The sequence below is a fragment of the Meleagris gallopavo genome, chromosome 4, assembly GCF_000146605.3.
Source record: "Meleagris gallopavo isolate NT-WF06-2002-E0010 breed Aviagen turkey brand Nicholas breeding stock chromosome 4, Turkey_5.1, whole genome shotgun sequence".
Lineage (NCBI taxonomy): Eukaryota > Metazoa > Chordata > Aves > Galliformes > Phasianidae > Meleagris > Meleagris gallopavo.
The window spans coordinates 54,658,505-54,671,303 of record NC_015014.2 but is presented as its reverse complement, the minus strand read 5'-3'; the positions used below and the strand labels follow the sequence as shown (position 1 = coordinate 54,671,303).

Below are 12,799 nucleotides of genomic sequence, written 5' to 3'. Positions count from 1 at the left end.
TTTGACAAAGTTATTCTTGGGTGACAATTATTTTGGTCGTTTGGGAATGCGTAATTTGATCTAATTCTTACAGGAAGAAGTTAATTTATGCAACTTTTTAAATATTTTTCAACTGTATGCCTTTTTTGAGGTTAGACTACACACATTAGATATTTTCAGTCTATCTGTAATGATTCGCAGTATATCATATTGAAAGCCTGTGGCTTTTGGTAAGAAGTCCAAAGGGACAAACTTTCTTCTCAAAAAGTCTTTAATGGAGTCATAGCCTTCAAAGATACTTCACATTTTTCTTTCAGAAATTAGAGCACATTTTGCCAATTGTATGTGGCCTTGTTTCAGAGAAGTCCCTATTTCTGACACAGACAGAGCATCAGCAGCTTTTCATTTGCAGGCACTCATCTCTAACAGCATTTTAATGAGATGGTCATTTTAACAGTGTTATCGTATTGCTGTAATACAATAGCTAATACAGCTCTTACCATCTGCCATCTTCAGCAGTAAATTTTGCAATTTACCTATAGCAGGTTCTGTGACAAAAAACTTCAAGGAGGAGGAAGGAGAACAATGCCAAAGCTACAACCTTTCAGAAAATTCAGCTGAAATATGTCAGCATCATTTCTGTGGCACATTTTTTTGCAACTGATAAAAGAACCTTTGTCTAAAACTTGTCAGAGAAATATTTTTAAAGAAAATGAGCAGCATTTGCGCACCATTTTGCCTTCTAACACTTTTGAAAATGTGGTTAATAGTTTGAGAAAATGGAAATTAATGATTGTTTGCATTTTGAGTCCTTTAATATAATAGTTCCCAGCCTATGTTACTTAGCTGATGAGAACATTATGCTCTTAAGCAGTATAGGTACAATATTATTCATTTATATCATCACTGAAAAGTAGCCTGATGAAATTACAATAACCTCCAAATGAAAGGCAAAACTACTTCATTTAGTTGTATGGTTCCACATTATTCTTAACTATTCATTCTGAGAAGCTTCATAAAAGCATTAGATCTATCATCACACGGTTAAGGAGAAAGGATGCAGGACATCAGCTCTTTAGTTGTTATGTCACTAAGTACTGGTGTTAATACTGCTAATTTTGCCTATGAATATGCCTGTGCAGCTAATAATTTAAGTTTTTTAGATAAGCAAATTGCTTTTTTAATGCTCAACACACTGTATGCCAACTCCAAATCAATGACCTGCTGTTTCTGAATTCTTCAGGATCTGAACATCTTGATACGTGGTTTTTGTAAGATGCAAAATATTTTGTTTTTTAAAGATTCAGATAGTGTACCATCTCAGACTTAATTGCATTGGGTCAAACAGTCATGTATCTGACTTTTCACCAATTGCGAACTTCCTGTATGAACTCCTACGTCCATCATTTTAGCTGATGCTAAAGACATCTTGTTTTGGAGTTGGTCTGTATGCATGCTTGACAACCAGAACAATTTCCAAATACTAGCTCATTACTCATCCTTGTAGGCTGAATATCAAAGATAATTACATAGGAAGAAGCATACTTTTTAAAATGTCTTTAAAAACAGGGAATATGGTATAGAAAACTGTACCAAAAATTACACTGATTATTTGCTGTTATTAATTTCCTAGGCATGCCTGTGAAAAATAACATTGCAGCCCTACGCCAGTCTCCAGGACAGAATGGCACAAGCTTCCATGGCTGCCTCCGTAATCTGTATATCAACAGTGAACTTCAAGACTTCAGAAATGTGCCGCTGCAAGTGGGAATTCTGCCAGGTTGCGAGCCTTGTCACAAGAAAGTTTGTGTGCATGGAACATGCCATGCTACCAGCCAGTCAAGCTTTTCCTGTGAGTGTGAAGGAGGATGGACTGGACCCCTCTGCGATCAACAAACTAATGACCCGTGTCTCGGAAATAAGTATGTCCTTCCTCAAAACAGAGCAGTAGTGTAATATGTATATAATTTTCCTCTTATGGGCTTTTTTTCAAACAACTTTACAGTTCAGTAAGAAACAAAATATGCTGGAGATGTAAAAGTGAAAACAGCATCCAAGTTATGTTAAACTTAATAAAAAAAAATGTAGGGGAGCAGATAAACACATCACACAGAAGTTCTACCTAAAGCCTTAATGTGGGATATGATTGGAGTCTGTGCTCTTAATACACTTCTAACTAGTTCTGTAATGAATTACACAGATGCAAGTGCAGCTATTGGTATGAAGTATGATATAAAAGTCACTCGGAGGAACTTGCCAAGTGGAAAAAGGCTTTTTTTTATCAGAAAGTACCATTCTTATTATTAGTGTGGTTTTTTATTCTTATTATTTAATGTCTTATTATTTAATGTTCGTTTTTTAAAACTTATCCAATCTGATAGCTTTATATTTCTACAATAACCCCACATTTTGGCTAAAAAGGAGATTTCTACCTTTATGGTAAACTTCTGCTTAAGTACATGCATGTTAATTCTTTTTGCAGACTTAACTAGAACATGTTCAGTTGGATGTTTTAAGTATGTTTATACAGCTGGTCTTGTGTGTTATATATATATATGTGTATCTATATAAAGATAGATATAGATACATAAATATACATATATGAAGTATTTATATGTGTGTTCATCTTATAAATAGTGACATGTTCAATTTCTTGGTTCATGATCTCCCAGCACAAAAAGATCAGAAACTTCAGAAGTTCACGGTCCTTTGGGATGTGTTGGTCAAGTGCAATAAGATGCCACTCTGTTGATCCTTACCACTGTCCTTACCACATTTTTTTTCCAAAGGGCCTGCCTGGACTTTTTTCAGTGCTCTCTAGCTCTTCCTGGAGATTCTAATAAGATGATTTTCAACTCCCATATAAAGTGATGTTTCAGTGATGTTTTGACACAGCATGCCTTGAGAGTCTCTCCTTTTAATGCTTTATACACTAATGAGGATGCTTTGTTTACACTGTTTACAGACTGTTTCAGTGCTATCAATGTTTGAACTCTTCCCAGAGCTATAGCAGTGAAATTTTGAGAGATTTCATTGCAGCACTAAGTCGTTTATGAGTCTTTTTTTCTTATGCTGTCCTCTTTCACAGTATCTTAATAGAAAGAAAGGGAGTCACAGCAGGTTAAAAAAATAAATGCTGAATCTGAGTCTCTTATATCTATTTTATACTTCAGTAGCCAAAACCAATATGGAACTGTACCATCAAGTTCTATAATAAGTGAATTCTAAGAATTTCTTTAAAGTATCTTCGTAATATTAGATTCTTTATGGATTTTTGCAACTGACACATGCCCAGTCTGAATGTTTCTTGTAGTGAATTACAAAACTTGGCAAGTATCAGATACATACAATTTGGAATTTCTTTCAAGGATGAAATTAAGTGAGAACAATAGTAGTATTTTGATAGTTCTTGCAAATACTGTTTTTGATTCAGTTGTATACAGTGCTGTGAGCTTTTAAGAGAGAAGGACAAACCAAAAACTATTTCTTTGGAATGATGGAGGTTTTCATTGTTCTTTTGTTCCTGGGGAATTTTTCTATTTCCTGATGCATCTCTTAAATCCTGTCTGATAAATAGATGCCTTTTTTTTCCACCTAGTGCAATATGATGTTCCACTTTATCTGTAAACAGAATTGTCACTGTGATCTGTTTTGGAAATACAGAGAATCTCTTAGAGGTCTTGCACACCAGAAAAAGCTTAAGGCTTTGATCTATTTTATGTAAACCCGGGTGTTTGAGTTAGGAATATACTGACCAAAGATTCCTCTCAAGTCAGTAAAGGAAGAAACATTTCTTGGGAGTAAAATAGACTTCATGTGGTTTAATAACGTTATGGACAGGCTTGTTTCTCTCCATGAGTGTGTAGGGAGCTTATGGCAATTACAAATCTAACAAATGCCTGACATAGGTACTAAAATTAGATAAGCTGAAACTGTGCCTGAGAGTTTGCACTTAGCTTGATGTTCCTTTCAGTGCAGTCTGAAGATGAAATTTAGGGCTTCAAAGAACAGGTGGAAGGAAAAGTGAGAGAATTGGCATTAGCTAAGATTTAATCATCTTTAAGTCAAGTGAAACTACCAAAAATCCTGACACAGATTGGTTTGATATCTGAAACAGCCTGTATAGAATGTGACACGATGTCGGTGTCGCCTGAGTAGCTTCAAAGATCAGATGTCCACAGTGTGGTTGTTTTGTGAGTGGTAAACACAAGGAAGGCTAAATGAAAACTAGTTGCTTTGTGACACTGTCTAAGCCTCCAACTTTCAGTTGCTTAATCTAACAATCCTAGAATATCAGACCACAGGAACAATTTTAAATTCTTTAGGAAACGTAATTCCTTCAGTTGTGCAGACTCTTGGAGAACTTGGAGGTGCTTAAGCTACTAGTTAAGTTTTACATTTGCAGTGTTTAATCTCTAAGTGGATAAGTGAATGGAGGCTGTGTGTTGTGCCTTCCATTTGAATCTCCTCTATGGGTTGTCTTACTATACTCTTTGTCCTTGTAGTTACACCATGCTAAAACACGTGCATAGAATTAAGCATACAGATAGGTAATTGTAACGTAGCTGTCTTTGGTGGGTGGAACTTGGTGATGTTTACAAGCTGAAGCAAGATTTTAATAGTTCATTCAGGTTTGTTGAACTTAAAATGTGTTATGCACTCTTGGAAGTTTTACCAAATTTCTTACGGTATTGAAGGAGTAGAGTATAAAGCAAAAAGTTACTAAAAATACAGACTATGTTACATACAAAATTTATAAATGAGATTTCTTAACAGTGCTCTTTTTTTACTATGAAATGACATCTTTTTCTTCCAAGCTGAAACAAAGTATTTTGTTTTCGTTCAAATACAATTTCTTTCTCATCTGAAGCATCTCATTTATTTACATATTTATTTAGGTGGTTGCCACAAACAAGTAAAGAGGCTGAGAGCTCAGAGATCTTACAGTATGGAGTGGAGTAACATTAGGGTGAAAGTGATCTTGAGTGTCAGGGTTGCATTTGTCCCTACAGAGGAATCTTTGCTGTCTCCCTAGGAAACAATGTATAGATAGAAGATTTGTGTACCAAGACAGCAGTAAAAGAAAATAACGCTATTTCTAGGAAGAAAGGTATTGACTCTGTGTCACCAAATCAGAAAAGGGAAGTGATGTTATTGCAAGTCATTGGTAGTCATTGGTGATGTTTTCATCAGCAGATGAATTCTCCTAGTCTTCTGATTACACATAGGAACAGGTAATTAAACATAGGGAGACACCATCTCCCCCTCAGAAAACTAAGACAAGCTACATATTCTATATATCACAACTTAGCAGATGCAGCTCAACTCAGAGACTTTTTGTCTAATGACAAGATTTGAGTTTGCCAGGAACGTTTACAAGAGACCAACTGACAGAGTAGCTGATTAAAAACACTCAGGTAAGACCTGATAATCTGCAACGTGGTCTAGCATGACTTTCTGCATAAGACTAGCTGAGTACTGCTAGCGCATACATTATGTGGCCACACTGTTGGCAGTTTTCAGTGTGAACTAATGCATTTGAAGGGGGACGTGTTCAGCTTTGAAACTTCCATTGTTTGTATTTATCAGAAGAGTTTTAGCTAGGAAGTGTCTGACCTGTCTTTGTGCTGGGAGCCCATACTTCATAAGCGACAGTATGATTTTTTTTAATGATACAACAACCAAAATTTCAGGTAAGTACCCTTTCTCTCTACCTAATTCTAATGCATTACACTTGGACTGAATCTTGATGTGCTCTTGAAAGCATGCTAAAAATTTAGATAGACAGAAGGTGTTGACTTGAGTAACTGTGGCCTACAAAAGTATTCCATAACACATCTACAGTGGTTGCTTTCTGATGAGACAGAGTTCTGTAGTGCAGCTTGTTTTGTGTAAAACTGCATACCAATTATAAAACTTTATAAAGCACTTCACTGCATCTCACTGAAAAAGTCTATTAGAAACAAAAGCAATTTCTTCTTAGTACAGTCCAAAGTACTTGTAGTTAATGTTGCTTAGCCTGAACTTTGATGAATAATTTATTTTTATTCTCTTGGGCTTGTTTCCCCTGTAGATGTGTGCATGGTACCTGCTTGCCGATCAATGCGTTTTCATACAGTTGTAAATGCCTGCAGGGACATGGGGGAGTCCTCTGTGATGAAGAGGAAATGCTGTTTAACCCCTGCCAATCCATCAGGTGTAAACATGGCAAATGCAGGCTTTCAGGACTTGGGAAACCATATTGCGAATGCAGCAGCGGATACACGGGGGACAGCTGTGATAAAGGTAAAAAATAAAATTTAAAAATCATGTTATTGTTTTGGTCTCAGAAAAGAGGTTTGTTTTATTAAAGCATGAACAGCCAACAACATTACCAACTTTTTTTTCTCCACAATATACACATTTGTTGCATTTTTTTTTTTTTACCATAAGAATTTATCTCAGTGAGAGAAGAATCAAACTTTTCCCATGAATTTATTTACATTTTGGATATTTTTTCACCAAATGTTTTGCTGTGAAAACTTTTTTTTTTGCCTTTATTCAAAAACACATTTTTACTATATTTAACTACTACCTTTTACCTGCTGTATCTTTCTGTATTTATTGTTTCTCTGCTTTCTGCAACTGAGAAGCCAAATCCAATGATTCTGCTCCTAGTTTTATCACAAACTCTACTTTTGACCTCTCAGCTTCAACTGATTTATCACAGCGAATTATGCAGGTGAGATGGATGAAAACAGGATGACTTTTTCCCCTACCTTTTTCCTTTGTCTATCGAAGTTCTCCCTCTCCCTCTCTTTCCCTTACCCCAGATGGCATTTATTTTGTATTGTACATAGATGTGAATAGAAGAATATGGCTGTAGAACTTTTAACAGATGTCTCATTTTTTGCTGGTTTTATACCTCAGTAATTTATGAAGTTAGTGGAATGTAACTTGTATTAAATAACAGATTGAATAATATTAAACTCCAGGTCTAATAAATTAAATTGCATGCTCTCTGAAACATTTTCCTATGATAAACAGAACCAGCTGCTAGCAACGTAAGAACAGAAGATGTGTATTTTTATAAAAAAGGAAAAGATTTAAGCTTCCAATTTTCTTGTCATTGTAATAGCTTTGTATTTACGGTTTACATATACATAATATAAACTTATCTGAAAATAAGAGGTGTAGGAAATAAAACTCAGCATTAATCAAATTATGTTTGATAGAACAACTAGTTTCCATTATTTGTCTGAACCAAAGTAAAATGCCATTTTCAACTGCAATTAGAAATAGAGCATCTTCTTCAGCAATGTCAAACATTCTTTGACCTGTATCTCAGAAGTGTATCTCTTATTTTAAATGTTTTTTTCTGCAGAAATCTCTTGTCGAGGGGAACGAATCCGAGATTACTACCAAAAGCAACAAGGGTATGCTGCGTGCCAGACGACCAAGAAGGTATCGAGACTAGAATGTAAAGGGGGATGTTCAACCGGGCAGTGCTGTGGACCACTAAGGAGCAAGAGACGGAAATACTCTTTTGAATGCACTGATGGGTCGTCATTTGTGGACGAGATTGAAAAAGTGGTGAAGTGTGGCTGTACAAATTGTCCCTCCTAAGTGTTCCTGTCACACTTGTCTTTTGAAAATGTTGTATACTTATTGACCATGTCGGACTAATTAATGCTTCATAGTGGAAATATTTGAAATATATTGTAAAATACAGAACAGACTTATTTTTATTATGAGAATAAAGACTTTTTCTTCATTTGAAAAAAGATTCAAGTGCTTGAACTGAGACTTCTCATAACCAAGAGGAGCTTTGAAGAAAAAAAAAAAAGACCTGGTAACATTGCAACAGTGATGGGAAACTTAACTACTTTTAACACGGATTCTTCTTTATAACATGCTGAAGATACACTGACATTATACATATGTGACTTTCAACTTAACAGCTCAGAGATGAAATGTTGATCAGAACATGAGTCTTGTTTTTTCATTTTTGTATCAGTATATTTTATTGTCTTGACAGACCATACCAATCACTTACCTACGGATGAGAATGCATACAGAGATAATAGTTGTATGAAGTACATTTTATCTTTCAGAATTATTAAGCATCTTGAGAAGATGAGATCCCATTTAGTGGATGGGAAATGGGAGATATGAGAATATACTATAATCCTGAAATCTCCTGATGATGTACACTTTTATGTCGGCATGTTAACAAAAGAAGCATACAAAAAGTGTTTATCTGCCCTTTTCCAGTATTAATTTTTTGTAATATAAATGTTTGGGGGATGATGAAAATAGATTATTGATGGATAAATTAGTAATAATATGGATTTCTGTTTCTATGAGTTCTAAAAACAACTCTATACAGTATTCGGTTTCATTGAGAAATATTTATTGTATCGAAGTACATTGTACTTAACCCTCCTAGGTCATCCCTTTTACTGTTTTTCAATGCTTTAATATATATTAATTTATATTTGTCCCAGTATTTTTGTATTTTTTTTTTTAAAGAAAAAGACTTAAAAATCAGGATTTTTTGCAATAGAACTAACGTAGCATGTCGTCTTCGGGTAAATGTTTTTGGTCTGTTCTTCCCCTTCCCTTTCCCCTTTTCTTTTCCTTAGAATCTGACCACTTGGTGTCACTGAATCTGAAAGTGATGACAATCTGCAGTTTTCACGTACAGCAGATATTCAGGACACCTTCCAGGAACCTGTAATGTGTGACAGAAAATGTCTTTTACACTAGGTGGCAATTGTAGAGAAATTAATTTTCCCTATATACAGTACTTACAGAAAATGAGATGGCATGTAGAAAATGACATTAGAAGGTAGATCTTTATAAATTAATATTCCCGTGAAGCCCTTTACCTTTTTTTTTTTAATAGAGAAAAAAAGAAAAAAAAGGCTGTGCTATCAAGAACTGTGACTTTCCCCAAATAATAAAGCTACTTTACTGCCCTAATGTTCCCCACGTTAACATGTTGCTGCTAAATTATAATGTAGAATTGGTAATCATTAATAGTGGGTTGTGTTCTTCTTTCAGTAAAACCCAGGGTACCCTGTAAAAATGCAGATGTTTTTCAATTTTATTTTATTATTTTTTTACAAAAAAAAAAAAAAATTAGATGTACATGTGTAATGCAGTGTGCTTTGTCTTATTTGGACTGATATCAGTAATGCTACTGATGTTTGTAAATTAAACAGATATTTACTTCACTAACTGCTTTTATTTGTATTCTTCTGAAAAGTTCAAATTGTCTAACAGCCTTTAATTAAAGACTTGTAGTTGCAAACAGTATTTGGTATAAAGAAAAAAAAAGAATTAAACCCAACTCTAGTTCTAGTGTATTCATTGCTGCAAGTCTGAAGGAATTACATTGTAATTATTGCACCTACAGGCAGGGACATCTGAGAATGTCAGTTCCTTATGAACACAGCAGAACTCATAGCAAAATTAACTAAAGACTTTGGGTGTAAAGGCACATTAAGTCTATGCTGGTATTTTAATGATTATAAAATTGGCAACTTGGCAGTGTTAAGTAACTTGATTCTTCAGAAAGCTTTATTTTCACTAATTTTGAACTAATTTTGATTTTTCAAATCAAACAAAAAATTTTTGCACCTACAAGTACCTTTCTGGAAGATATAAGGCACTGCATATAACTGTGGCTTAGAAACTGGAGCATCGCTATGTTTTCACCAATGAAAGTCCTGAAGCATCTACAAAGTGTGCCACTGTTTATGATGTAGCACAGCTCTGTCATTTCTCAATGGAATGGATCATCCTGGCACATTTATCATCCCTCAGTTGGATTTCCTGTAATGTGGTTGTAATAGTAGACTGTCATGTACAGGTATGCCTTGAAGGTGAGCTGGGGATCTGAGGGAATTGTAGCTTAAGGCAAAGCTAACACAACAGAGGATTTAGTTCAGTGCAGAATACTCCAGGCATACAACTAAAGGAGGTAACAATGATGCAGCTTTTAACACCATGTTCAGGGATTGAGTTTCCTTCCTAAAGTCTGTGGTTTGCTATAGGAATCACTCTCATATATTATGCTTTCAACGTATTGAAGAAAATGCACAAACTGCATTGGGTCTGAAAGATAAGGCTCAGTACAGTTCTCTACTTTATAAGTTTTGTTTTTCTTGATTTCTTATGGAAAAAAAAAAAAAAGAATTTGTTAACTGAGATTCCACCGTTTTTCTGCCAGTATTCTTAAAAGCAATTAACAGCAAAAGCACAAGAATGCCCCTAGATTTGTATTGGCTCGTGCACAGCTCCTACTGTCATCTCAGATGATAAAAATGTGAAAGAGCATGGAAAAAAAAACTATTCTTCTAAAATGAAAGAGTAAAAAAAGGCATTGTTTTTTTGTTAATGATGTTGAAAGTCAAAGCCAAACATGAACAACTTCTTATTGCCATATGAGAGTACCATGAAGCTTAGTATTGCAAGAATCATTATAGAGTGATGGTACTGTGTGCAGCTGCTACAATCAACGTGGTATTCATATGATGTTATGAAAACATTTGTCTGGGAAGACCGGAGTGTGGAACTTTTGTAGATTGCAACAAACCTGGTAATCCTGATAATCCATCGTGTTAGTTTTAATAAAATGAATGACGATTAAGAGATGAGGGAGAGGAGTGGTGCTTCTTGGAAAGAAGTCTGCTGTTGCAAAGAAAAAGCCTAGAGGTTTTGGAAAAGCAACACAATGTTAGAGGCTGTTTGCTTTGAAGCTTTGGATTTGGGGGTTTTTATCTGTTACTGCTTGAAACATATATACTTAAAAGAAACCTCTTTACAGTTCCCAAAAGCACGCTCTTGTTCTATCTTTAGTTAAACATATTTGAGGAAAAGTTAATCTTTTTGAAGCAATTCAAAATTTGCTTCCTTCTTAGAAGCCTGCACTATTCTCTTGGTAGCTCATTAGGCATGCAAGTGTCTGTGCTCCAGCTGTATCCCACCTTACAGCGGAGAGCCTGGCACATGAAGTTCTCATAAAGTGAAATTCCCCAGCTGAGCCATTCAGGATCCTTGGCCTTTAGAAGAAATATTTATACATTGGGCTGGTATCTCCAGTCTATTTAAGATTCCTGAAGTGGAAATCAGAGAATCACCAGTAGTTGTGACTGTGTAGGGGCTGTCAGTAAAGTAAAACTGAAGTGTTTGCCTGCATGCCTTGAGAGCCTGGCTCATCCTGGAGTGCCTACTGTTTTACTGGGCTCTTTATGTATTGTGTTCCTGGGAGAGAGGAAAGTAGTCATGTTCGTCCTTTCAGAAATGTCTGAGAGCAGAGATTTTGTGTCCTTTTGCAAATAAATGGTCTAGGCTGGAAATTATAGGCCTCTCTGGCCTTTAGCCAGGTTAAACTGTGTATGCATACCTTAACATCAACCATCATCTTGGACACCAACAGCTCCTGATGTTAAAAAAGAAAAAAGAAAAAAAAAAAAAAGAAAAAAGAAAAAAAAAACGGAATAAATCTTGTTCGCAGTTTAATAAAACACAGATGGGAAAAGCAAACCAAACAGAGAGTTAACAGCTCTATTCACTGGTCTCCTGGGCTCCATGAGATTAAATCAGAGTTGGAGGGTATGTTCCTGCTGCTGCTGTTCTGGCCAGTGTCCGCAGGGGTGATGGCCAGCAAAGGAGAAGTGCTCTGTCAGTGCTGTATGTCATTTGTCAAGCTGAGAAAAAACAGTCATCTCACTGAACAGCAAGACTTCTGGCTATCCGCAGTCCCAGCAAATATGCTCCAGCTCTGCAGTATGACACCCATGCTGCAGGAATTTTGCTCAGCCATGGGAACAGACTTTCAAACTGCCTCCCAGATCCACAGCTCAAACTTAAAATGTTGATCTTACTAATGCTTTCTGTTCTTTACAAGTCCATCTTTTTATTTCACTCCAATTCAGAGGTACACAACTTTAGCTCCAACCATCAAACTTAAGTACTTCCAAAAACTGTGTATTACTATACTACATACAGATTGAGTATTGTTTTTTTTTTCCTTTTTCAGTTATTCATTAGCATTTGTTGAGGGACCAGAAGATCTGCCTTAAAGGAAGGAGACAGGTTACACGTTCAGTTACAAAGATCAGACTTTTTCCATGTCTTTTATAATCTGGAAGACATTACATTAGCTGCTGTAGAACAGTCTGACATAGATAGATTGATTTAAACTTATATGTTCTTGAAATTTTAGACCCAGAGCAGGGAAATTGTTATCTGTTTTTGTCTGTTAGAACTCCTTTTTCTTTTTCTTTTTAATTTAATTCCTTTTAAGATACTTTCCATATCACAAGAGACAAGTAAAGATAGAATTAATGTGCCTGGGTTGCCTATTCTGTCATTAAAGTTCCTTAAAAAGGTCCAGTAGCCATTTTCCTGCACATTTTTATCCATTCTCAATGGTTTTCACATTCTGAGCTTCAATCTGTTGTTTCTGTATGATGGCCCATTTGTCCACTTTGGTTAATTTCCAGGACAGATTGAATCCTTCTAAAGACAGGGAAAGGATACCTCTTTTTTCCTGCAGCTGTGCCGAAAATCTCTCACAGCACATCTTTAGAAGTATGTTTTCTTTCAAAGTCTTCTGAGAATAGGTTAACTTGAGCTGTTTTTGCTTCAAACTTGTTTTTTTGCTTCTGATTAGCTTTATTTATTTAATCACATTTCTGTGTTTCTGCTATGGTAACAGCAATAGCAGCAGTACCAGTTGACCTGTGCTGTAGAAGTCGACTGCTGTTTTGAAATAGCCAGTTTGAAGTGTTTGAAGTTTGCCCGTTCTTTTCTCTTTCTCTCCCTTTTT

The 12,799-nt window shown here is 35.6% G+C and overlaps 1 protein-coding gene across 1 annotated transcript in view; it reads left to right on the top strand.

Annotated features, from left to right (window-relative positions):
- Positions 1-10,158, top strand: part of SLIT2 (slit guidance ligand 2) — a 246,227-nt gene extending 236,069 nt beyond the window's left edge. Inside the window, exons 33-35 of the mRNA XM_019614936.2 lie at positions 1,613-1,901; positions 6,053-6,264; positions 7,343-10,158. Of these exons, the coding sequence (XP_019470481.1) occupies positions 1,613-1,901; positions 6,053-6,264; positions 7,343-7,584 (743 nt within the window). The 3' untranslated portion in view covers positions 7,585-10,158. The remainder of the gene's footprint in view (positions 1-1,612; positions 1,902-6,052; positions 6,265-7,342) is intronic.
- Positions 10,159-12,799: the final 2,641 nt, after the last annotated feature.